The sequence below is a fragment of the Zalophus californianus genome, chromosome 15 (genome assembly GCF_009762305.2).
Source record: "Zalophus californianus isolate mZalCal1 chromosome 15, mZalCal1.pri.v2, whole genome shotgun sequence".
Classification (NCBI taxonomy): Eukaryota; Metazoa; Chordata; class Mammalia; order Carnivora; family Otariidae; genus Zalophus; species Zalophus californianus.
The window spans coordinates 61,617,471-61,644,034 of record NC_045609.1 but is presented as its reverse complement, the minus strand read 5'-3'; the positions used below and the strand labels follow the sequence as shown (position 1 = coordinate 61,644,034).

Here is a 26,564-nt window from a genome sequence, read left to right as displayed (position 1 = left end):
ACTCCTGAAACAGTTGGTCCTAATGAACGCAAAGCAGGCAGGGCAGCTGTGAGCATTATCCATATGCATGGGGGTGGGTATTTAGGCTCCCGTCTGCCCCCCCCCCCGCCCCGCAGCTGCTGCCGCCCCCTACACCAGGAGGGCGAGTGGGCACGAGCGCCCAGGCTGCTCCGGGGCCCTGGGCCTCCTCTCCTTCCAGCCTCCCTCCCCAGCCCACGCCCACAGCCTTCACTTGACCCATTTTGGAGGCAGAAGTTTGTGTGTGTGTTTGAGAGCGAGAGAGAGCGAGCGCGCACATCATTTCCCCAGTTGGTGCTTTTGATTTCCTCTGAAGTATCTTGATTGCGGACGTACAATGGCATCTTGCTGCCAGTGCGCCCTCAGCAGCTTCTGGCTCCGCGCCGCCTCCTCCCCGGGGCCCGGGGTTTTCTGCTGACTCCAGGGCCCATGGCCGGCTGGCAGGGAAGGAGGAGTCCTCATCCGGGCTTCCATTCCTTCGCTGAGCCTTGGGACGTGGAGGCCCTTCCTGTCCTTGGGCGGGAGCCAGCCTGCACCCTGCAGCCCTACGGACTCTTTCACTCGGACCTCCCTCTGCCTCCTGGGTGGCCATCTTGTCCCCTGCTGCCTGGCCCTCACCGCCTTAGTGCTCAGACCCATTGTTCTAAAACACAGTTCCCCTGCTCAGATGTCTTCAGGGGCCCTGTGGCTGTGGGACTCAAGGCCAAACTGTTTGTCCTGTCATTCAAGAGCCCTCTGATCTGACCCCAAACCTTTTTATAGATCTGTCAATCACGGACTCTCTGGCAGACCCTAAACTTCACAAGATCTAGGCTCACTATCCCCCAACCTAACGCCTGCAATTTTATTTCCCCACCTGTGCTCACAGTCACCTTCACTCTGGAGTGTCTGCCCCTCTTTTGTGCTTTTCTTACTCCTCTTTTAGGGCATGATGCAAGTCCCATATGCCCAGGAAGATGACCTGGCACCCTCTAGCCCACAGGGCTCCCCTGTGAAACACCTAGAGCCCTGAAAGCATCAGCATTTGGCATCCATCCATCCATCCATCCATCCATTGGTTCATTCATTCAGCATATTATCTCTTGAGCAGAGGCAAAGCACTTATAATGCCTCATGCCCTGGCCCCCTTCCCTCATGCCTTTTTGACTTCATTACTCACTGCTCTTGCCTCTCAATCTTTCCAGCCGCACACACCCCCTTGCCGTTCCTGAAACAAACATCCTCTGCCTCTGGTCTTTGTGCTTGTTTCCTCTGCCTGGAACACTGTTGTTTTAGATACCCTGAGACCTTACCTCCTCACATTCTGAAATACCTTTTCTTTTTTCTTTTCTTTTTTTTTTTTTAGATTATTTATTTGAGAGAGAGAGTGCGCACAAGGGGGGGGAGGGGCAAGGGGAGAGGGAGAAGCAGTTTCCCCGCTGAGCAAGGTGCCCTACACGGGGCTCAATTCCAGGGCCCCCAGATCGTGACCTGAGCCGAAGGCAGACGCTTAACTGAGCCACCCAGGCACCCATATTCTGAAATATCTGCTTGATGTCACCTTCTCAGTAAAGCTATCCCCAACCATCTCCCTATGTAAAACTCCCATGCCCCCTTACCTTCCTGGCCTGCCCTACCCCCTCACCCTGCTTTACTTGCCTTCACAGTACTTACCATCAACTCACATTTATTGATTTATTATTTGTCATCTGTCCCATCCCCACCAAATTATCAGCTCCAGAGGGCAGAGAGTTTGTCTGTTTTGTTAACTGATGTACCCCCAACATGGGAATGGTGTCCAGAAATAGAGGAACCTCGAGTAAATGAGTGAATGAATGAAACAGGCAATGTCGTAGGCTCTGAAAAATCAAAGATGACTAATATTTCACGTCCTCCAGGGACTCACAGGCTAGCTGGACAGGTAGGCTCTGCCGCATGCAACCTGACATGTAAACCACAATAGTTAGAATACTGCGTGAGAGTCCTAGGTGCACGGCAGTGTGGTTGGCCCACAGGAACAGAAGCATTGTGAGAGGTATCAATGCCCTGAAGTGGACAGTGACAGCGACAAACCCAGCACTTTGCGTGCATCATTTCCTTTCTCCTCATGCCCTCCGGGAGAGGGCAGGAAGGGGCACGCGGCCGAGGCAAAACTCTGAGCATGGGTCTACAATCCAGGCAGAGGGCTCAGAAGAGCCACCAGGGCACGGAACCACCTGGGCTGCTGAGGACTGATCTGATAGGTGGAGCTTGGGTTGCTGCAGCTGCTGGAGATGGCATGTGGTGTGTGTGGCTGGAGAGTCCCTCTCTGTTAGGCCCTGAGTTGCCCATTTGCATCCAAACCCCCTCCCTGCTCAGTGCCCTGCAGCAGACACAGATGTGGAGAGTGTCTAATGACAACATCCAATTCACAACCAGGCAGCCCGCCATCCGTAGGTCACATGACTCACTACCATTTTTTTTTTTTCCCCAGGTAGACCAGAAGTCCACACCATCCTTAACACACTCAGGTCTTGGACACCTGTTCCTGCATTTCACTCTTTACCTGTAATTTTGAGATGTTGCCTGTACCACCAACACCCCGTTCTACAAACTGTTGAAAACTCTGCCACACACCACCGCATACATCTCCCTTTTCTTGCCTCCATGTAAATAATGAAAAATAATCTATGGCACTGAGCAGATGGGTTCTTTCTCAAGAAAGACCCAATTATTGAAGATCTAGTGCAAGGGGAAATCATAACTATCCCAGTTTGCTGCAGTTGAGAGGAATTAACCACACAGCAATTAAAGAAAACTGGTTGCCCATGGAGGAAACATGCAGACTTCGAGTGCAGAGCTCAGGGGTGAGCCTCTTGCCAAGGCCCTGCATCATAAATGCCAGGGACAGGGGATTTTAGGGAAGAAGCCCTGGGCTCTTGAAGGCTTCCCTCACTCAGCAGGTGTGATTCCCATATACCATAGAGAATATGGTAGAGATCAAAGCTCTATCCACCAGATTTCTATTTGTTATCTGTAAGAGCTTTCCCTGTGGAAGCTTGTGTCTTGAGGAATTCAAGCAGAGAGTGACTACATCTTGCTCTGGAAGGGAAGGGAGTCTTTGGAAAGGGTAGAGTGTTGGAAGAAGAGAGAAGCTGCCGGAAGGTGATATTCTTGAGGCCAGCCCACCCCCTGGTCCAGATCTATAACCTCTCACCTGATAAGCCCCTAACCCTGGCTGCCTCTGCCCCACTCTCTGGTGTGTCTCATTTCCTTCGGCCTCCATGGACTTTTTGGGGGTCTTAGCCCTGAATCCTGGGGCCTTGCCCAGAGTATAGGGAAGGGGCAATCCAAGAGTGTTCTCAGTTTCCTTCCTTGCCCCTTAACTCAAAGAAACAGGATTCAGAGGGTTCTAGAACCAGTACAAGGATTCCAGGTTCTAGAGATCACTGCTTCTAAGGCCCCTCCAAGGGAGAGTTTTCCAAAATCATACAGGGAGACCCTCACTGTAAAAGAGGGGCTACAATGTGGTGGGGTCTGTCCAGGGACACCCGGGGATCAGTCTTCTACCTCCCTTTACCCTGCAGCCCCAGTAGGGTCAACATCCCCACCCCACCCCCACCCCGCCCTTTCTTTGTAGGCCTAGATCACTAGGTTGGGGAAGGACATATCCTAGACCTTCCATCCACCCACCCCGAATTTACAGGACGCAGAGGTGGAGTAGGGAATCCCCCAGGGGGCCAGGCTCCATCTTGAAAGTGTGCCTCGGTTCTCCCCCACCCTCAGATGGGAGAAATTGAAGGTGTCTGAGGAAGTGGCATGGTGACAACGACAGGGCCTTGAGTGGGTGGGTGTGAACAGGAATGGAGGAACCCAGAAGTGAGGTTAGAAGGTGGGGTCTCGCCTCGGGAGAGGGGCCCGGGGCGCTGACTCAGCGGCGACGCCCGCAGGGTGCTCCCGGCTGCCCCACCGCCCGCCCCGCCCGCAGGGCGCCCTTTGAAGCCGGGAGGGGGCTTTGATCTGGGGTCTGCCCCTCTCAGCTGGCCGGGCCAGATGCGCTGGGGGCGGGGCAGAGGAGCGGACCACCCCCGGCCTCGCCTTCCCCGCCCCCCCCGCGCCCCTCCCCCGGCACCCGGACTGTTTCCGGCTGTTGCGGGGCCAGCCGACCCTCCCCCCCACGCCTTGCAGCTGTTCCCCAGCTGCGCCGCCCCACCCTAAAGCCAGCTGGGAGAGAGGCAGGGGGCGGGGAGCGGGGCGCAGCTGCTGGGCCCGGGCTGGGACGGGGAGGGCAGCGACATGAAAGAGCCCCGGCGGCGGCGCGGGTGGCGGGCGGAGGAAACCCCCCAGCGGTCGCCTCCCCGAGGGCGGCGCACATCTGGGCCACAGCAGCCGCCGCCCCTCACCGGTGGGGTGCGGGAGAGGCGCTCCTGACACCCAGCCCTTCCCGGAAAGGGGAGGAGTGACCGCCTCCCGGGGAAGGCGGGCGCGCAGCGCCTGGGGTGCGAGAGCCGCTATCTCCGAGCCGTTGGCGGTGCAAGGCGCAGGGCGCGGCTGTGGGGGCCCAGGGGTGTGGGAGTGTGCACACCGGGGCGGGGTGGGGGAAGGCTCCCTTCACACCTTCTCCTGCAGACCTTGTGTCTTGGGGCAGCTCCAGCTCTTTCTGGGCCTCCTGTGCCCCTGACCCTCTTGGGAGGTGGGTGACAGCTGCCCCTCTGAAGCCGGGGACAGCTGGGTGGCGGGGGACAGCTGGGTGGGGTTGGCGTCTCCCTGCTTCCCTGGCTGCCTGGGCAAGCCTGCCCCCCTCCCCGGCTGTACTACTGGCAATTGACTGCTTTGCCTGCAGCCTGTGAGCCTGAGTGTGTAGTTGTCCGGGGTGGGCTTCCGGAGCTGGGACCCAGTGGGGCTCAACACCCCCCCCACCAGAGTCTCCCTCCATATCCCGGTCTGACTGATGCATCTGGAGACAGGGCCCCTCCCATCAGCTACAACAAAACTAGGCCAAATGGGAAAGAAATTGGGCAGCTTTCTGTCTTGGCTCCCAACCCTTGGCACAGATGTCCTAGGGCCCCTGACAACCAGAGAAAGGGATAGTGAGACAGGAGCAGATGTGAGCGGAGTGAAACGTCTGTCTGTCCACCAGCACCTGCCCCCAGGCATCCTTCCACCCTGGGCTGCCGGGGCACTGTGCTCCAACCATCTGCCCCCTCGCCTTAGCCCCAAACAGGTGCAGGGGAAGAGAAGGGGGCAGGCCAGCTGTTGTCATTCTGTCCTGGCTCTGGCTCCCTGCCAAAGTGGGGAAGGGGGAACAATGAGGCAAGGGTCCACCCACCCAACACTGAGTCATTTTCTATTCCCACAGGATGGGAAGACAGAGCTTCTACTTAGCAGGACCAAGACTCTGTTTTGGTTTGGCCAGCCCACTGGCCAGGGGAACATGGCCTCACCATGCCCTCCACCCTGGGTCCTTAACTTTTATGAGGGGGAATGACTAGGGCTGGGTGTGAGGCTCAGGGCCCTGGCACAGGACAGGACTTACCCATGGCTCCCTGCCTTGCGCTAGGCTTCCTGGGATAGGAGGCATTTGGGCCCTGATTCTACCCAGACAAGGGGAAAGAGAACTAGGCACCAGCAAAGGCTGCCCCTCCTATTGGTACGGAATAAGGGCACAGGCTGCTGTATGACATAAGATCCTTGCCAAGTGTTAAGCAACAAACCAGAGATCCCTTTTAAAGATTACCCCCCTGCCCCCACCAGAGGTGTCCCCCAGCGCCTCCTTCTACCCAGGGGTCCCTGTGACAAGGAGGACCCTAGCCAATCCTTCATGGCAGCACTTCTTTTAATTGGGGAGTTAAAAACACAGATTCCTGGGCCCTTGACGGCTCCCAAGGAGGCTAAGCGGACTCTAGGAATCAGCCCTTTTAGCAAGCTCCCAACACACAGTAGAGACTGTGCAGCTCTGCCAAAGGGGATGAGGGTAGAATGTCTTCTTCACCTTGCTACCCTACCTCCATGCCTCTGAGAGCCAAATATTTTCCTGCCTGCTCTTCTCCTGTGCACAGGGTGGGCCTGGGCCCAAGTCACCACAGGAAGCATGGAGCTGAGTGACTCCCCCAATGGGGGCCAAGGCCCAGTTAGACTAGATTACAAAAAAGAGGGTCTGCTCCGTTTATGCCCATGGCCCTGCACAGTGCCTGGCACTTAGCATGTGCTCAATAAATATTTGTGGACTGAAAGAGGTAATTTTGCAAGACTCACAGGAAGGTATTTCTTCCTTTGTCTGTCCTAGCTAAGAACATGCTGGCAGAACCTCAAAGAGATGCCAGGACCTATGAAGCAGGGGGCTGGGACTGGGAGGCCCTCGCTCAGCAAATATTTGTCAAATGAACCCAAGGCTGAGAGGCGATGTAGTTAGTGCCTGACGAATTGACATTCACAGGCCTAGAACAGTCTAGACAGAGCACAGAACCAAGGCAAAGAAGGCAGGGGCTTCCATCCCTCAGTGCCCTTTCTTGTACCAACACCTGAAGACCCTAGGCCTGGGGGAGTGAGGGGTAAGAGGCGAGGCAGGGAGTGGGACTGCGCCATTATGTTTATTAGAAGGTTGGATTTCGGTGTGTGCTCTAGACAGATTACAGAATAAATACCTGCGCCTTGAGAACAGGAAGTCCACGATTCATACAAAGTGCTCACTACAGGAAGTTGCTGTGTCAAAATCCAGGCAAGGACCCAACTCGGGGCAGCCACTCCTCCCCCACTGACCTCAACAAGGGCTGTGCTATGGTTTTTTATTTTATTATTTCTTTTATTTCTCTTTATTATTATTAATATTATTATTTGCTTTTGCTGTGGTCACTATCATTGGCAAAGTTCCTTTTCCCCTTTCCTGGACATGGGGTTCCTGTCTTTAAGATTCCACTCTGAGGCTGAAGGTGCCAAAAGCTGCTTGAGAAGTGGCCTTTGAACTCCATCTGGGAGGATGTTGAGAAGAAGGAAGTAGGAGAAATCATTCTTGGTTTAAAGAAAAAAAAAAAAAAAAGCCCCACAATCTACAGGTCATTTTTTAGTCAGTGATCAAACCGCCCAAAAGAAAAACGAGAGAAGCAGGTCAGTGGGCACCACTGGTCCTTCCTCCCAGGGCTAGGTGAGGAGGGCTGGATCCCCCGGATCCCCCAAGGCTTTAGGGGAAGCTGAGGCTCCTTCCAGCCATGGGGGTGGGAAGGGGAAGGAGTGGAAAAAAAGGAGAGACAGAGAGAGAGCTCAATGCCTTGAAGTAGACGTTTTCCCAACTCAGGGCCACCTGCAGCCCAGGCCAGCTCTCACTGTCACGTCTGCGTCCAGGAGATTCATTTAAAAAAAAAAAAAAAAAAAATCAAAAACAAAGCCCAAAACAAAAAATCCAAAAGGAAAAGACTTGGGGGGAGATGAAGGAGGAAGGGAGGGAAGACAGGAAGGTAGAAGGGCAGGTCTCTGGATGCATAATTCCCGAGCCACTGGGGGGGCTGGGGGGGGGAAGATCCCCCAGTGCCCCACTGCCTGCGTGGCGTTAGCTCGTCACGTAGTGTTTGGTGGACGGCTGCCCATACACCCTGTAGAAATCCTGGTGGCCAGGCTGCTGGGAGGCGTCAAGCCAGTCTCTGACCGCCAGGCCAGGAAGGGACTGGGGGACGGAGGGTGTGGGCGGGAGCGGGTGTGAGTACTCCTGCGAGGGCACTGTCCAGGGAAAGTGGCCGGAGCGGGGGTAGGGCTGGTGGCCACCGTGGTTGGCCACGGAAGAACAGTAACAGTTGTCCACAGAACAGACGAGAATCTTGCGGCCGCCATACTGGGGGAGCATGGGCTGCTGGGTGGCGGAGCCATTGGGATACTGTGATGGGGGGAACACAGGACTTGAGTGCACTGGTTGGGCGCCGCCCGGCAGGGCCACCAAGTGCTGCGTGGAGCTGCAGGGCCCCAGGGGCTGCCCTGACTGGCCCTCGCCGCTGGCTGTGCCCGCTGCCCCATACTGGCTGCCCACAGGGCCTGACGACGTCTCTAGGAAACTGGCCTCCGGGAAGGCCGTTGAGTGCTTGCGCTTTTCCGCCCCAGAGCTGCTCACGCCACAAGGGTACAGGGGGACGCTCTGCAGGAAGGGCACCGGTGTGCTGAAGGGGCCTGTGGAGAGTTTGGGGCAAAAGTCGCCAAAGCTCCCATCCCAAGCAACCCAGGCCTCCTCTCCCCACTTTCTATCTAGAGGCCCAAGCTCATTACATCATGCACGGTCTTGCTCAATGTTGCCTACTCCATTAGCAGGTAGATAGTATTGTTATTCCCATTTTACAGCTGAAGAAAATGAAGTTTAGGGAGGTAATATGGCTTTTCCAAAGGTCCAATAGCTAGAAGTGGCAAAGCCAGGATAAGAAGAAAAGACTATCTGACTAGGCCATGCTGCCTCTCAGAGAGAAGGCTCTGGCATTCCTCCCTGCCCAAAGGGCTCTCTCCTTTCCATTGAGGATACCACCCTCACCTTCTAGCATCTTCCGCAGCTGCTTCTCCTTCTTGGCCACCTCATTCAGGAAGAGCTTGGAGTTCAGGTGGCCGATCTTAGGGGGAGAAAGGCTGCTGCCCGTGCAGGTCTGGGTCCTGGGGGCAGTGGACGGGGCATCTGCTGTGAGGAGGTATCACCGGTGAGCCTGCCCTACCTCCCCCCCGCTGGGCCTGGCCCTCCCTGCCCTCCCCCAGATGTGTTCCCCTGGGGGCCAGTGGCCAGCTGCTCACCTGTCCATTAGGATTTTCACAGACTTGGTGTTCTAGGGGGAGAGAAAAGGGTTAGTCAGTGGGAAAGGCAACATGGGAGAGCTGCCCCATCCCCCTTCTCCCCAGGCAGGGCTGACCCTCTGATTCCAGCCAAAGTGTGGCAAGGGGGGAGGGAGTGTCTCCATTTCTAGAAGATAAGAATAGCTAACATTTATTGAGCACTTACTATGTGACAAACACTAAAGTGCTTTCTACACATCCATCATTTTATCTACACAACTACCCTAGGAGGAAGATGTTAGAGGCACTCAGTCCTTTATCCGAAATCCTTGGGGCCAGCTGTGTTTTGGAATTTGTAATTTGTTGGATTTTAGAAGGGGAATATGGTGCCTGTACTATATATTACATATTATCCCCAGTAGGATACCATCATCCAATACATCAATGTTCCTGCAGGAAAATGTTTGAATACTTGTATCAAGCAAGATAAATAAAGACCATAAATTGCCAACATGAGTTCAGGTCAATTTTTTTCTGTTAAATGAGTTGTCAGAATTTTTTCTACCAGTTTTCAGAGACTTTTAAAATTTGGCACTGTCAGAGCACCTGGGTGGCTCAGTCGGTTAAGCGGCTGCCTTCGGCGCAGGTCATGATCCCAGGGTCCTGGGATCAAGCCCCACGTCCGGCTCCCAGCTTGGCGGGGGGCCTGCTTCTCCCTCTCCCTCTGCCTGCCGCTCTGCCTACTTGTGCTCTCTATCTGTCAAATAAATAAATAAAATCTTTAATAAAAAAAAATTTGGCATTGTGGATAAAGGATAGTAGGTAGATCTGTATCATGCACCCCATTTTATTAGTGAGGGAATTCAGGCATAGGCCACATCTATGACTCGCTCCCAAGCTCACAAAGCTAGAAAGAGTGGGATGGGAGGGTTCTGAAGCCATGCAGGCTGGCTCCAAAACCCTGTGAGCATTCTGCTGGGGGGAATTCACTGGGGAGCCAAGGAGGGCGGACTCCAGTTTAGGAATGACCCCCGGTCCCACCAGCCGGTCCCGGTCCCAGCCCACCTTCATAAAGCTGACATCTTCCGTCTTGTCAAAGAGGAGCTGCAGGGAGCCTAGCAGCTTCTTGGCCTCCTGCATGCGCTCCCCAAGGTGCAGCGCCTGCGCTGCGTTCTCGCTGCAGAACTTGGCCTGGGCCTTGTCCAGGACCTCCACCGTCTGCCGCAGGTCCTCATCCAGCAGCTGGTGCAGCTTTTCATACTGCAGTCGCACCTCCTCCTTCAGCTGGCTCACCTTCTCCTGCAGGCCCGGGGGTGAGAGCGGGCAGGAGGTAAGCCCCGGGGACCTCCAGCTGCCGCTCCCGCCGCTCTCATAGCTTGGAAGGTAGAATCTGGGACACCCAGCTCCCAGGCTGCCCACAGCTCCCGGTCTGACCTGCTCATTCCCAGAAGGTAGCACGGGGCTCTGGGCCAGCTACCCCTGGCACCAGTGGGGGTTCATCCACTGATAGTTCACTAAATAACTGACCAAGGGATTCTGGCACAGAGTCGACCACAGAATAGATCCTAGCCCAAATACGGAACCAGCCCGAGGCCCTGCACCCAAGCCTTTCCGCCCCATACCATGGGCTTGGGCTTAGCTACCTCCACCAGGCGCTTGTCCGACTCAAGTTTGTACAGCTGGTCTTCAATGTCCTGCTCTCGCTCCTCCAGACGGTCCTGTTGCTTCATCAGCATCTTCTGCAGGGACAGGTGGGGAAGGGGCGTCAGAGGGGGCTGCAGCTCTATCCCCTACCAAGGATAGGTGAGCACCACCCTTCCCTCTAAGAACAGACTCATCCTATAGATTCTTTGACTCAGATGGCCTAAATTTCTGCCTTCTAAACCTTTCTGGCCCCCACACAATCCCAGGGGCCTGGTGACAGCTCTCTGGCCAGCCTGTTCCCAGGAACAGAAAGCCTGGAATAGCTTCCCACACATATCTAAACCATGAGCTTTCTGAGGGCAGGGTCAGGCCAGCCCCTGTTCTAAGTGCTTTTCCTGTATAGACTTATCTAATCACCCCAGTAATGCTATGAGTTAAGTACTATTATTATCCTCATTTCAGAGAAGAAGAAACTAGAGAGATTAAGCAATTCGTCCGAAGTCACACAGCTAGTAAGTGTCGGAGCTGGGATACAAGCCTAGGTGATCAGGCAGTAGGGTCTGTTCTCATACAAGGCATGCCGCCTCTCTCTGGGGAGCTCCATCTTAGAGATGAGTACCCTAAGATGCAGAGGGACAAACAACCTTCCGAGGGCATACAGGCCCTCTGCCTAGTCCACAGATCTCACCCTATACTTGCCTTACCTGCACTTGGGGGCATCAAGGGCAGCTACCCCTTCCTTTGTTCTCAACACTGAGAGCTAGGCCTCTAAAGTCCTTGCTAGGTCTCTCAGACTCTCAGTTGGACCCAGGTGGAAGGGAGACTCTGGCTCTCCTAAGAACCAAGGCCAGTTTGATGGAAGGTGCTGAACTAAGCTGCTCTTCTCAGCCCCTAAGCTCCTGCCTCCACAAGCCCTCCTCTCCCAGCCCTACCCATCCTGGCTGTTCCATCCATCCCGTCGTCCTCCCTCACCAGACATGCCCCTTCAAACATGGTTTCTTCCTGCTCAAGAACCCTCAATGACTCCCTCCTTCCAATGCTCTGGCCACGAAGGCTTTCTGACAACTTGACTCGCCCAGCCAGGTGGGCTGCTATCCCGTCCCCAGTGCTCTGCGCACATCCAAACTCCCTGCACGCTGCTAACCCGCTGTCCACAGTGACCCCGTCCTCCCTCTGTCCATCCCTCAAAGCCCAACTTAAGGCCCCACGACCTAGGCAACTTTCCATGGTCCACGCTCGACATTTGTGCAGGGCCCTTCCCGTCCTTGTCGGGCGGTGGCCTGTCACATTGTGCCTCCCCTGTCGCTGTGCTGCGCAGTATGGCAGCCACGAGTCACAGGTGGCTATTTAAATTGAAGCAAATGAAAACAAATTCAGTCAAACATCAGTTCTTCAGGTGGGCCAGCCTCAGTTTCGGGTGCTCAATAGCGACATGGAGCCAGGGGCTAATGTACCAGACACCACAGGTACCAAACATGACCCTCATCACAGAAAGACCTACAGGACAACACTATTCTGTAGTCTGCCTCGCAAAGTGCGGTCTGGACTCCCTGCAAAGCTCCAAGCCTACTGAAAATAGGGTTTTGCTGCTGTCTTTTTCCACCTCCCTCCCCAGCCAGGCCACATAGAGGCCCCGGCACCCTACAGATGCAGAACCAGTTGACTGAATAAAGCCATGGTTTTGCCTACAACATAAGGTTTGCAAAGCAGGTGGCACAGAACCTGGCTCACAGTCAGTGTTCACAAGGAGTGGTTCTTTTTCTTCCTCTGTGTGGGCCTCAGAGTGACCCTCAAGTTTGACCTATGACCTCCCACTCTTCACCCAGCCCCAGCTGGTTTCCTAGAGACAAGCGGCACCCATCCCTTCCTCACTCCTCTAGCCCATTTTACGTTCGGGGGAAACCAAGGCCAGCAAGAGAGTTTGGCGACCTCATTGTGAGCTGGTAGCTGCCCTGGAAACAAAAATCAGGCCCCTGGGGACAGGAGGAGGTGGTGTGTTAAGGCTCTCAGGTTCTAAGCTGGAGAAGCCGGGGGTACACTGCCCCCGCCCCTGCTCCAACAACTTGACCCCTGCCCTAGGACAGAACCTCTAAGAACCAGCCCCAGGAGACCCTGCCCTGCCCCCAGCACTTTGTCCTTCCAGCAGGTCCCCATACCAGTCCAACATGCACAGGGTTCTGCTGTCAGCCTGAGAGTCAGAGCCTGCAGGGAAACAACGGCTGGGCAGTCCCGCATCCTCCGTGTCTATGAAGCCGCCCCCAGCCGTAGGAAGACAGCAACCAGCACCCTGAAGCATTGCCCAGAACACACCCAAGCCCGCACTGCCACTGGGCCCGGGCCCCCCTCACGCACACTGTTGCACACAGCTACACATACACTTGCATCCTGCCCCCTACACGGTGAAGGCTGGGCCCCCTGAGGGCCCCAGACAATTAGGAGAGGCCTGCCATAAAGGCAAGGTCGCCAGGACTCCCCTTCAGGAACACTAGGGCCTGTACCAATTGGCCCTCAAATTGTTGCCTTCTGGCTACTGAGAGAACAGGGCACACCCCTCCAGATGTCTCTCAAGAGTCCAGGCCACTCTTCTTTCCAGTGCTCAGGATATCTGCAAGCCCAGCCCCCTCCCCAAACAACTTCGAAACATGGTCTCCCTGCCTAGCTACTCCTTATGACCAAACCCATCAGTGTCCGATAAGCGATGCACCTGGGGCTGAGTCCCAGATGAGGGGCACGAAAGAGGCAGCCCCAGGCAGGTACCCAGACCAAGCTCCCCGGGGCCTGGTATGGGGGCTGTTGCACTCCCACCCTCCAGAGCAGTGGGAAGCCCCTCTCCCGCCCACCTGGAACCCCTTCAAGGAATTCACAGCTGACTCCTCAGGGAAGAGCCGAAGGAGGTACCTCCCATCCAGTCCTAGGGGTGGAGCTCAGCCCTGTGCCTCTTCTAGGCTTTTCTCAGAGCCTTTCCTGGCAGTACTTATACTCTGGGACCTTGCATGCCCAGAGCCCTCTGGGTTGGGAGCCCAGTCCAGGCCCAGCAAAGGTGGCTGGGTTTCACTTCCCCTCCCCCAGCTCAGACGACATTGAGCTCCTGTCTCTGCTGCAGGGGTAGGTAGGGGAAGGGGCAGAAATGGGAAGGAAACTGGCCAAGGGTTGCCAGTCGTCATGGAGGGCTGGGAGGGGGGCCCAGGGGCCCATGCTGGTCAGCTCACCCTTGCAGGAACTGCCCTCCCTTGAGGCCATGATCTTAATCCTGCCACAGACAAATGCTGGGGGAGGCAGGGGGGTGGAGGGACATCACTGTTACCTCAGGCACTGGGAAATTGGGGGAAGGGACGGGAACATTTACTTGCTGTCTCTTCCTTAGCCCTCACCTCAATTCCACCAAATGACTGAATCAGGTTACTGAGAAGCTGGGAGACGGGAGAGAGGAAGCAAGACTGACACCCCCCCGCCCCGCTACCAGCAGCCTTGTTCCATCCCAACGTCCAGGGAATTGCCGAGAGCCGAGGCCCCACTGTCCACCTGGGAAAAACAGCTGAGAGATATGACCAGATTTTCCAGCTTGTTTCAGAGTATGGGCTCTCAATGCAGGGGGTGGGGGTGGGGGCACCTTACAAACGCTCTCAGCCTGGGCGCCTGGGTGGCTCAGTTGGTTAAGCGACTGCCTTCAGCTCAGGTCATGATCCTGGAGTCCTAGGATCGAGTCCCGCATCGGGCTCCCCGCTCAGCGGGGAGTCTGCTTCTCCCTCTGACCCTCTTCCTTCTCGTGCTCTGTATCTCTCATTCTCTCTCTCTCTCAAATAAATAAATAAAATCTTTAAAAAAAAAAAAAAAAAAACGCTCTCAGCCCGAAGTGAGTCACCTGGAGTGTGGCACACCTCAAGGGCGCAGGTGCAGGAGCAGAGCAGAGCGGGGAACCGTGGGCTAGCCCAGCAGTGCTGGAGGGACCAGGCCTCCGGCAGGAAGGACAAGGAACAATCTGAGGCCCAGCTCCACCAGCAGCCCCTGGCCCTGATGGGACCTGCTCATTCCTGGCCCTGGCCCTGGCCCTGGCCCTGGCCCTTAGGACTTAGGCCTTTTGTGGTCTGCTCCTGGGCCTGTGAGGGCAAAAGCATCAAGAAAGCTTGGGGGCACTCCGTTCCCATCCCATCACACCTGGCGGGGATGAGGAGCAGGCCCCAGAACATCCAGACTCTGCCTTGACTGCTCCCTCTGATGCCCCTCCCGACTCGGAGAGGGGGCACTTATAGCCCATTACGTTCCTGCCCCAGGAAAGCCTCACATCCCTCTGCAGTCTAACTGGCCAGGCCCAGCTGGCATTTTTGATGCCAGACTGGACTGGGCAGACGGCTGAGGCCATGGGGCCTCTAGGCTGCATAAAAGTTAATAAATAATAATAAAACCCTCAAGTCAACCTTGAAGAGAAGCAAGGTCAGGAGGGAACAGGGCCCCAGGGGTTGGGCCAGAGGCAGGCCTGAGGTTTTCAAACAGGGCCAGGGCTGGACCTAGCAGCCCCTGGGGTGGTGGTGGGGGCGGGGAGAGGTAGGGGGGGCAAGAAGAGGGAGCTGGGCCGCTACATACCTCTCTCTGCTCAGGCCCCTGCCCGGAGAGCCCTCATTCCAGCTCCAGCTCGGGCTGCAGCCCCTGCTCAGAGCTACCCCATCCTAACCTCCTCCCCAGCTTCCACACCTGCCCCCCCCCCCCGTGCCCCGAAGCCCTTGTCCCAGGAGTACGTGGGCCTCCTCTCTCCCTGGGCCACAGCACTCTCCCCTGGTCTCAGAGCAGCTTCTTCCAGACACCCCTTTCCAGACCTCGGCTCCTGCCTCGGGCTACCCTGCAGACCCCCGGGCCAGAGTCAACCAGAGACGCAGAGAGAAGAGGCTGCAGGGCAGGAGCCAGGGCGAGGAGAGCAGCGGCAGCTCGGAGACAAGCCCCGGCAGACCCCAGAGAAGGGCTCCCAGCTGCAGAGTGGAATTAGCTTTTGCCATGCAGAGAGCAGTGCTCTGGGGCGGGAGAACAAAGAGGCGAGAGAGAAAGCCCCCCTTTGTCTGGGCTTGAATGCCAGGCCAGCCGGGAAGGAAGGCTTTCCCAGAGCCAGGGATGAGGCCAGCCAGGCCTGCCTGCTCCGTCCAGGGCAAGGGCCCAAGCTGGGCCCACCTTCTGCCTATGCCCACCCACACTGCCTCCAACACAGCCTCGCAGGATCCGCCTGGACCTCTGCCTCCAACACCTGCCACGGGCAGCGAGCTCACCCTGAGGGGAATTCCATCTTGTCAGCCCCTCCGTGACACCCCCACCAATTGAGAAAGTCACACAAGACTCAGAGCCCGAGCAGGCAGCCACATGCTAGCAACATGGTGCTGACGGTCATGCACACCCACTCAAGTTCCAATCACAGGGCTGCAGCAAGCAGGCCACGCGGTCACCCGCCCCTCTCAGAGCCGCACACCCGCACGCCTTCCTGACCCCGCAGCAACACACGGGACAGCTACACAATCAAGGCGGTCACTCACACGGTACCTTCGCAGAGATACACGTGCGAGATAGAGGAAATGAGTCACATGTTGAGAGACACAACCAGACACGCTGGTTACACACAAGCGCACACACACACCTGCAGACAGACACGGACGCACAGCCACCCAGAGCTGCAGGAGGCCGAGCGATCAATAGGGCGTGCATGACAGGCGCCTGGCTGTGTCAGCAGGATCCTGGGGTGGAGGTGGGGGCTGGGCCTCTCCCTGAGACTCCCCTCTGCCTGGGGCCCAGGGCCCACCTTCCCTGCACACTCAGGATAAGGAAGGGGCAACTCACACACCCCCCAGCTACCACCCAACCTGGGAGGTCAGGAGTATGGTCGCGGGAGGAGGGAGCGGCAGAGCCTGGTGCTGCCTCAGTCAGCTGGGCCAGGGCAGCCCTCACTCCCACAGCCCACCCAGAGAGACGCTGGGCCCCGAGACATCAGATCCCCTCCGGGGTCCCAGTGCAAGCCCTCCAACCAGGGGCAATGTGAGCAGCATAACCTTGGCCTGATCAGTGGGATCCCCACCCCCCTTTCCGGAGAACCTCTCTCAACACTAAACCTACAAGAATGTGAGGAAAAGGGTTCTGACAACATTTCCAGCCTTGGTCTGGGGTCCTAGGAATGACACAGGTACACAACTATGACCTGCACACACACACACACGCACACACGCACACACACGCACGCACACACGCACACACACACCCTGAATAGCTCCTCATACACATAACTAGGCCTTATCTTGGGTTTTCTTTCCATGTTAAAGATGGTTATGAGGTGGGGATGCTCCCAGCTTACCCTAGTTTCCTGCTCAGATGAACCCCTAAACCAGGGGGCTAGAAGAGGGTTTCACCACCTACAGCTGCCAGGCTCAAACCTACCTGGATATCCCAATTTTGGGAAGTTAGCCTCTTATGGCCCCAAAGAATATATTTGGGGTCTAGGCCTGTCCCAAAGAGTAGTCTCTGGGGCCTCCCCAGTGGATAAGGCTTCACGGCAATGGGGCCTACACACTGGCTTCCCAAGGACAGAGTGGGGCAACAGAGTTGGCTGCCTGACTCTGGGTTCCCTGCTATCCCCCAGGCTGGAGAGAAGCCCAGCTCGCTTTCTGGCTGGGCCCCTACTCCAGACGACTGGCCCATGCTCCTGTGGGTGCTTGTGAGTATGGGACTAGGGCCACTAGGGAGAGGTTGCTCAGTTTCCTATTTGTAGCCAATGGGGCATTTCAGCAGCCCCCCCACCCCCACCCCAGCAGGACAGAAAAGGAAGCACAAGAAGAGGGGCTGTATTTTAAGGGCAGGTCTCCACGTATCTGCTGCTCCTACATCCGGGAGAATTCTGTTGCTCTCCGTGACATCCATGGCATCAGCAGAGGCCCTCAGGCAAGGGAAAAAGAGGCCCAGGGAAAGGCCCCTCCCCCTGGCTGGAGAACGGGCTACGCAATGGGTTCTTCCATTCAGGTTCCCCACAGCTCTCCCCCTCCAGAGGGCGAGGCCCCTCTTCCTCCACATTCAATAAGTCCAACTCACAGTGAGTGGCGCTGGCCTATTGAAGGGTTTCCAACTCCAGTGCCCTGGGTCACCAGAGAGAATCTGGAGGGCTGGGGAGGGGTGCTGGGAGGGGGATAAGACTCAGGCTGCTGGGCACAGATGCTGAGCGCACAGAACTGCACATCTGGCCCTGAAGCAACCCCACTATTTGTGAGCCTGCCCACACCAGGAGCAAAAATGAACACATGAACACACATACACAGGCACACACATGCATGCACGCAGCTGCTGACAAAGTTCAGCGCTTCCTTCCCATCCAGTTCCTTCTATGAGCCAGGATCAGGGACCTGCTGGTGGGAACCCCAGAATATACTCTGCATGCCTGGGCAAACCACCTCCCCACCCCCCCAGTCCCCAATTGTACAGACAAGAGACAGGTGCATTTAAGGGCAAAGCAGCCTCAGAGACACTTGGAAACACAGACACACATCTAAAGATCCCCTCCTACTACTGAACCAGGCACAATTATGTTTTCTCCCCACCCAAATGAAGAGCACCCCTAGCACTCAGACACAGTTAAGAGCAAAAGCGTGGGTGCAGGCACACATTCACTCATCACCCTGGCTGCTGCCCCCTCCCCGGGTCCTTTCAGCCACATCTCTGTCTTTCCCTTCCTGTCACCTTCCGCTGTCAATCCCAGGACAGAGAACTGGACAGCGCTCATTCTTCCTGCCCCTGCGCTTTCCCCTCCTTCCCCGGCCTTTCCATCTTTATTAATAGCAGCAGCTTCCCAATACTGAGAAAAGTCTGGGCTCTGCCTGCCCTGAGTTGGGGGTGGACACCAGGGGCTCATCTGCTTCCCCTGGGCCTCTGTTTCTCAACCCCAGGGGAGGGGAGAGAAGGGCCCCTCTCTCCATCCCCTCCACTTCCTTTAAGAAACCAGAGGTCCTGTCCTGGTACAAAAACCCAGAGCTAGCCCATCCAATTGGAAACTAATTATACAGCAAATTTTATTCGTTATCCCTGCCCTCAGCCTGCGGCCGCCCTCCTGCCTTTTGTTAGTTGTATGTGTATGTTTTTTAATTGCTAAACAGTGACTCATTCTGACTGGTCCCCCCCCACAGGAAACAGCCCCCGTCCACAACCGTCCCCTGCTCAGAGCTTCCTCATACCCAAGCTCCCCACTGGCCTCGACTAGCCTCCAGGGGCCCCCACCCATTAAACACTCCCAGTCCAACCAAAGCCCAACCTCACCCCCATGATATCACACCCAGGCTCCAAGCTGGGGCTTCGAGATGGCTCAGTCTCAGGCCAACCCCTTCCTTCTGGTATGACTCAACCCTGAAAGCCAGGAGACCAGGGAGGGACCTAGGAGGAGCCCCCCTCCACTGAAGGGGACGGAAGTATTGCCTCAGTCCAGCTCCACAGCCAGGCCCAGGGGCCTGAGGGGGAAGGCGGTCTTGACATTGGCTGCTGCCGACGGGTGTATACAATGGGAGGGGATGCGGTTCTGTAATCACCCCGCCGGCAGCCCAGGGGAGCCAGCTGCCTGAAACCAGATTGCAAGGCAGCTCAACCTTAAACCCACAGGATTCTTTTTCCGTCTTCCACTTCCCCTCCCCAAATGTGGGAGGGCTGTGATAGAGAGCTGGGCTGGGAGAAAAGGGCTCAGGGTGATGAAGACACATACTTTAAGGTTTGTTCATGCGGACTCAGGCAACATACAGAGGCACGCAGAGGGCGGTGATTCTCACACATGGAGAGTGGGCTACTGGGAATAATCAGAATGGCCGAGACACTGCTCACTGGTGCGGCTGGCTGTCCAGGCCTGGTCCAGATAGATACCAGAGTTCTGTTCTCCCTCCGGAAGCTCCCCTCCACCGCACCCCCCCACCCCAGTGTGTTTCCAATAGGGCTTGAAACGAACATGGCTGCTTTTGTTTACTTCCTCATTGGTATGCCAGCATCATGGATCATGTCAGCCACAGCAGCGGCACCAGGACACTCATTACATAAACAGCAGCTGGAGAAGCAGGACCTGGGTCACTGCCTTGGTGACTTCCCACAGGGCCTACAGAAACAAGGCCCGGGAAGGGAGCTGCGGAGCAGAACAGAAAAGCAACACCCGAACTCTACCCCTCACCTCAATTCTATAAATGACTCGAGATGGACCCTATAAGCACAGGTGCAGGAATGTATCACGTAGCAGGGGACCCTTCTTCCCAGGACCTCGCCCCTAAACTTTCAGGGTAGAAGAGTTTGGAAGGGGGACTCTGGCCTGATGTCACCAGGGTTGGCCTGTCTGGAGGGGTGGTCCCCAGGCGGTAGGGAGCGTGTGCGTGTGTGTGTGTGTGCAGGGTACTTGCCCGGATCTCATTCCTCCGGATCTCCACGTCGCACACCGAGTGTCCCTGATGCGCACCGCTGTAGTAGCAGCAGTACTGGCACACGGCCACCTGCTCGGCCTCACAGTGGTAGAGGCGGTAGGCGTTGTGCTGGGGGCAGCTCCAGGCCCGCACGTCGTCCGCCTCCACCAGGAGGTGCCCGCGGGCGGTGGAGGGCTGCTGCAGGTGCGTCTGCACGTGGGACTGGCAGCAGGGCGCCTCGCAGCGCAGGCAGACCTTCTGCGCGGGCAGCGGGGGGCCGCGGCGGCAGAACACGCAGTGCAGCGCCGCCGGCGGCTTCTCCACGTGCAGGGCGTTGAACTTCTCCACGATGTTGGTGAGCTTCAGGTTCTTCTCCAGGCCCGGCTTCTGGTTGTAGGCCTGGTTGCACTCCGGGCAGCGCACCAGGCCGCTGTCCTTGGCCCACGCCTCGCCGATGCAGCCCCGGCAGAAGTTGTGTTTGCACGGTAATTGCACCGGCTCCACGAAGACATGCAGGCAGATGGGGCAGATGAGCTCCTCCTCGAAGCAGTTCTTCCAATTCTCCGCCATGGCGGCCGCGGGCAGGGGGCCCGGGCAGGCCTCCCCAACTGCCCAACTCTGGGGGTCCGTCCCGTGCAGCTGCGGGCCCGCCGAGCCCCGAGCTCCGGCCCCAGGCAGCCCCGACAGTCGCTCAGTCACCAGCGCCTTCCGCGCGCCTGCCCCCCAGAGAAGGGAGCCTCGGTCCTCCCGCCGCGCGCGCAGCCGGCTGCGTCTCCTCCTCCTCCTCCCGAGCGCCTAGCGGGAGGCGGCGGACTGCGCCAGGGCCGCGGCCGGGACACCAGCCCTGGAGGGGAGCGCCGGGGTCCAAATTCCATATGAGGCCGCCCCCCCCACCCCGCCCCCCGTCCGCGCGGCTAGGCCAGCGGCGGCCCGCGGCCTGCGCCCGGCTTCGCGGCTGACATTGGGGCGCGCCCCGCAGCGGCCAGAGCCCGGGAGCCGCACACTTCCTCCAGCGACGGCGGCGGCGGCGATGGGGCTCCTTCCCGGCTCGCCCGCGCAGCACCTCACTCGCCTCGTCCGGGGTCCGAGAAGCCGGGGAAGCGAGAGCTGCCGCGCCGAGAGCGGCTAGACCGGGAGCGGGCGGGCGAGGCGAGCTGGCGGTCCCCGGGCCGCGGCGCAGGCGCCCCCCGGCTGGCCGGCCGGGTGCGGGTGCGGGCTGCGGGGCGCAGGCGGGCCGACTCCGGGGCGCTGCGTGCGCGCAGGGGCAGTCATTCAGATGAAATTCCAGTCCCCGGCCAGAGACACCAGCCCGCCTCTGCCTTCCTCCTCCCTTCACAAATAGAAACGGAAGGGGGAGGGAGAGAAGTGGAAAAAAAAAAAAAAGCCAACCAGAAAGGGAGGGAGAAGCCCCGGCGGTGCTCCGGCCTGACCCCCTCTTCGCGACTTCTGCGCTTCCCCGAGGCCCGGCGCCCCCGCCGCAGAGAGACCCCGCTCTCGGTCTCCGCGCTGGGCGGGCGCCTCGGCTCTGCCGAGGAAAACAAGGATTGATCAAACTAGAAAGGAATTTTTCTCAACTGCTAATGAACAGGAGGCTCGGCTCCCGGCCCTCCCCTCCCCCCCCGCCCCGGCCCTCCCCCTTCGCCACCCCGGCCTCCCTCCCCCCCACTTTCTTTTCTTCTCGGCCTCTGCTCCGGCCTGGAAGGCTCGGGGCTGCGGTCGGAGCCAGCCTGCGGCGGCGGGGCCAAGCCGAGCCAGCCGGGCCAGGCTGCCTCCCTCAGAGCCCAGCCATCTTGGGCTCCTGGCGGCGGCCGCGGTGGCCAGGGGTCCAGGCGCGCTCGCTTGAGGGTCCTGCAGCGGGCTTTCTCTCTCTCTCTCTCTCGGTGGGATTTTTTTTTTTTTTTAAGGGGAGGGCTGGCGGCCTCCCTCAAATTAGGAGAGAGAGGAGAAAATGCCAAGTCCCGATTTCTCTCCACCTCTGCTCCACCCACCCCGGTCCTTTCCAAAAAATAAAAAAAAAGATTAGAACTGGAAGAAGTCGGCAGAAAGGCGAGCGCCGGCGGCCCCCGGCTGCTGCCCGGGAGACGCGTCCGGGGCGGGCCCACGCCAGTCGCTCTGTCTGTGGGTCCGTTTGTCCGCCCGAAGCTTCACAACTGAGGGGAGGGCACTTCGGGCAGGGTCTCCGCAGCGGCAGTCGCCTCAGAGCTTTATCCTCAGATCAAAAAAAAAAAGAAAAAAAAAAACGAACACTCTCATCAGGGCCACCTTCAGCCATCTTGCGCGTATTATTATTATTTCAGGAATAATCTGTTTAATAAAAATAGCTGCGTCTCTAGCCCCCTCCCCCGCACTCTGGGCTCCCCGCCCCCTTTTAATAATAATCTCGATAATAAAAATGATCTGCGCGCCGGGCAGTTCTTTTCCTGCCTCTCCTCGCTAGGGCTCCGGTTCTCCCCCCGGGAAGGGGGCGCGGTGCGGGGGGCGCCGCTAGGGCTGGGGCGGGGGTGAGTCCCTGCTGCCGGTCAGTCGGCCCCCTCCCACCTCAGCAGGGAGGGAAGGGCGCCCTCGCCGCTACCTCGCGGTTGGAAGGAGGACGGGAGGGGGAGGGGCCCCGGCTCATGGGACCGGCTGGAGGGGAGCACAGGGGTCCCCGATCTTCCCGCCACTGCCTGGCCTCCGAGTCTGTAGCCGGAGGCGAGGGGATACAATGGGCTCCGAGCAGAGTGCGGCTGGCACGGTGGGGATGCAGGCGGGCAGGGGGTTGCGGTGAGCCGGACTCGAGCTAGAGCGGAGACAGGCGGAGGGTGGTGTCCCTACATCAAGGCCGGTCCCGCTACACGGGAAGGGGGCGGGGAGACCGGGAGGGGGACGGGAGAAAGCGGCAGCGCAACGGCGGCGCCTTTAATCAGCACCCGCTGGTTCTGCGCACCCGGCACTGGAGACCAAGACCGACAGAGAGGGGAGGGGGAGGATAAAGGCGGGGCATATTGTCCGGAAGTGCTGTTACAGCTGCTGAAGCTCCCGGCTCCTCCCCTTATCCCCTGTCTGGAGTTGGGGCTGTTCCGGAGGCTGCTCCCGCTATTGGTCCCCAAGCTGAGGCTCCGCCTCTTCAAGGCGGGGCAGACACGAGAGCCTCACGTGACTTGCACTTACTTCAGTACATTAAACACTAGGGTGGGAGTAGAGTTCCGCGCTTCTTAAAAGGGCGATGATGCTACTGCGTAGTGGGACCACCTCTTCCTGGGCCTTTTCACCCGTAGCTCTTTTTACCTGGGAGGAAAGGGAGGGTTTATCAGTCCGCTCCTTCTGTCTAATGGAAGTGAGCAGGGAACTGTAAAGGTTCACTGTGGGGCAATTTCCCGATGTCCTTAATACTTTCCCCCACATATCTGACGCTTAAAACTACCAAGCAAAGTAGGCATTGTAATCCCTCTTCTATTAAGGGAACGAAGGCTTAAAGAAGTGAAGTTGTCTATTGGAGGTCGATGGGTCAGTTGACAAATACTTAACAAAAGCCTGGAAGTGCCAGGCATTTTTCTAGGCCCTGGGAATTCCCTGGAGAACCTATACCTAATAATAATTATTATTGTATTATAATATGCATTATATATAAATATTATTATAAATATGCAGGATAATTTCTGTGATAGAGAGTAAGGGGCTTACACAGGATCCTCAGAAAAGTAGCATCTGAGCCACGACCTGAATATTCAGGAGGAGTCAGGCCATTAACAGCCCTGGGAAAGGGTGCTTCAGTCAGAAGGAGAAACCAATGGGAAAGCAATAGATTAGGCATACTCCAGGGCAGAAAGGAGGCCCTGTGACAGAGAAGACAAGTAGGGGCTAGAACATAACAGGGCCTTGTAGGCCATGGTAAGGAGTTTAGACTTGAAGCTGGTTATGAGAAGCCCTCAGATTTGATATAATCTGGAAGTAGTGCCAACAGGACTAGATATGGGTTAGATATGGGGTAGAGGAATCAACATGTTAATAGGAATGGGATCAAGATGTGCTTATCACTGTATATAGTATATCCTTATGAACTTTCAAAATGTTACCAGGTATATATAATTTTTTATCCCTCCAAAATGTTTTTTAAATGATTCTTAGGATTTGGGCCTCAGCAAGAGTCTGCATGATGGTGCCATTTACCAAGAAGGAGAAAATTGAAGAGAATTAGATTGGGTGGGGAGATTTTTCAGGAGTTCTAAGTTAAGTTTGAGTTGGTTCAGATATCCCAGTGGAAATGTTGCAGAGACAATCATATATACAGACTTGAGGGAGGTTTATACTGAGATTACAGATTTTGGAGTCATCAGCAATTACATTCCAAATGGTAGAACTGAGATTCAAATCCATTTCAGAGTAACCAATGGGTCCCTGATCCTTCCATAAAACCAGAGGGCCTCTCTGCTCTAGGACCTCCATCTCCTTATTCCTGATTGGGGGGCTAATGTGGGCCCTTCAAGGACAGAGTCCCTGTGTCTTCAGCAATTTGCACCCCCCCCCCCACATGGGAGATCTTATGTTGAATGAATGAATAAATGAATGCTTGCATGTCTGAATGAACAAACAAGGAGAAAATGGCTTCCAAGCCCTAACCCTTAATTGCATGCTCTAAAGATAGTACAGAGAAACAAGGTCTAGCTTGGAGCTGTTGGAGGGTCCTTCTCTGGCTTCCTCACCAATGCCCTCCAGGATAACCTAAAGGATTCCTTACATTCCTCACCTTTCTACACCGATCCCCTTAACTTGTAAGATATCATACTCTTCTGGTTTTCTTCTTATCTTTCTAACCACAGACTTCTCCAATTTCCATCTCATAAATGTTGACAGTCCTCAGAGCCCTGCCCTCCATCCTATTCTCTTACTAAACTACGCCTGCTCCCTGGAGGCTCTCACTCCTAAAGCCTTATTACTGTCTGTATACTGATGGCTCCCCACTCAGTATCTCCAGGCCAGAAGTTCACCCTCCTGGTTGCCGATCAGTGTAGCCAACCATGCTGTCCACCCGGATGCCTCACAGGTACCTTGAATTCAGTGTATTGAAAACTAAATTCATCATCCTCTTCACATTCCAGCCTGTTTTCCTCCACTGTGCCCCCCCATCTCAGTCAGTGGACCTGTCAGCCGATTAGTTACTAAGCCAAGGATCAGGGAAGCAATGTTAATATCTCCCTTTCTTTCTTTCTTTCTTTTTTTTTTAAATTAATTTATTTATTTGTCAGAGAGAGAGAGAGAGAAAGCACAAGCAGGGGGAGCAGCAAGCAGAGGGAGAAGCAGGCTCTCCGCCGAGCAGGGAGCCCAACGCGGAGCTTGATCCCAGGACCCCGAGATCATGACCCGAGCTGAAGGCAGACGCCCAACGACCGAGCCACCCAGGCGCCCCTATCTCCCTGTCTTTCATCTCCCTTATCTATCCGATCAGATGTTATAGATGTTTCTCTCTTTTTTTTTTAATTAAAGATTTATTTATTGGGGCACTTGGGTGGCTCAATTGGTTGAGTGTCTGCCTTTGGCTCCGGTCATGATCTCAGGGTCCTGGGATCGAGCCCCCCCCCCCCCATCTGGCTCGCTGCTCGGCGAGGAGCCTGCTTCTCCCTCTGCCTCTGCCCCTTCCCCCCTGCTCGTTCTCTCTCTCTCTCTCTCTCATTCTCTCAAATAAATGAATAAAATCTTTCAAAAAAAGATTTATTTATTTACTGAGAGAGAGAGAGAAAACGTGTGCGCAAGTGCAAGCCAGGGGAGAGGCAGAGGGAAAGAATCTTCCAACAGACTCCCTGCTCATCACCGAGATTCAATCTCAGGATCCCAAGATCATGACCTGAGCCGAAACCAAGAGTCGGACACTCAACCAGGGCCACCCAGGCGCCCCTATAGATCCTTCCCTTAAATATCTCTCAGACCATCCACTTGTATACTAGCTGCTCACTTGACCTCTTCACTTGGTGGTACAATGACTATCTCAAAGTCAGCATGACTAAAACTATACTAATTTCAGCACACACTCCTGCCCCTGTTCCATTGAAGTCTTCCACTTCTCGGTGAACACCCCATAGCCAACCCTTCAGCAAATCTTGACTACTTCTTCGCATCTCCATAATCTCTAGCCTGGATTATTTCAGTAGATCCTAACCAGTTTCTCTGCTTCTGCCCTTACCTCCCAGAGTCAATTGTCAACACGGTAGCCAGAGAAATGTTTTTTGGTTGTTTTTAAGATTTTATTTATTTATCTGACAGAGAGAAAGCACAAGCAGGGGGAGCAACAGGCAGAGGGAGAGGGAGAAGCAGACTCCTCGATGAGCAGGGAGCCCAACATGGGGCTCGATCCCAGGACCCTGGGATCATGACCCGAGCCGAAGACAGCAGCTTAACTGACTGAGCCATCCAGGCGCCCCGAAATCTTTTTAAAATATGTCAAATTGTGGGGCACCTGGGTGTCTCAGTTGGGTGTCTGACTCTTGATTTTGGCTCAGGTCATGATCTCAGGGTCATGGGATCAAGCGCCGCGTGGGGCTCCCTGCTCAGCAGGGAATCTGCCTGAGATTCTCTCCCTCTGTCCCTCACCTTGCTCCCTCTCTTTCTAAAATAATATATTTAAAATTATTTAAAAAGCATATATGTCAGATTGTGTCACTCTTCTCCAAATCTCCCAATGGCTTCCCACGTCAACCAGAATCAAAGTCAAAGTTTTATAATTGCCTGCAAGGTTCTACACAAGCTGACCTCTGTATAAGTAATCTCCTATTATTCCCCTTCTCTCACTCTGCTCCAGCCACACTGGCTTCCTCTTTTGTTCCTCAAATACACCTGGTGTGTTTCCCCTAACCCCAG

General features: G+C 56.2%; 1 protein-coding gene across 1 annotated transcript; it reads right to left on the bottom strand.

Annotated features, from left to right (window-relative positions):
* Window positions 1–5,805: 5,805 nt before the first annotated feature.
* Window positions 5,806–20,652, bottom strand: TRIM8 (tripartite motif containing 8). Its single transcript, XM_027596462.1, has 6 exons — window positions 19,734–20,652; window positions 10,353–10,448; window positions 9,775–10,008; window positions 8,731–8,762; window positions 8,480–8,595; window positions 5,806–8,127 (listed from the first exon to the last, which is right to left on the bottom strand). The coding sequence occupies exons 1-6, from the start codon at window positions 20,301–20,303 to the stop codon at window positions 7,520–7,522; spliced, it is 1,656 nt and encodes a 551-aa protein (XP_027452263.1). The 5' UTR covers window positions 20,304–20,652; the 3' UTR covers window positions 5,806–7,519.
* Between the last annotated feature and the right edge of the window lie 5,912 nt (window positions 20,653–26,564).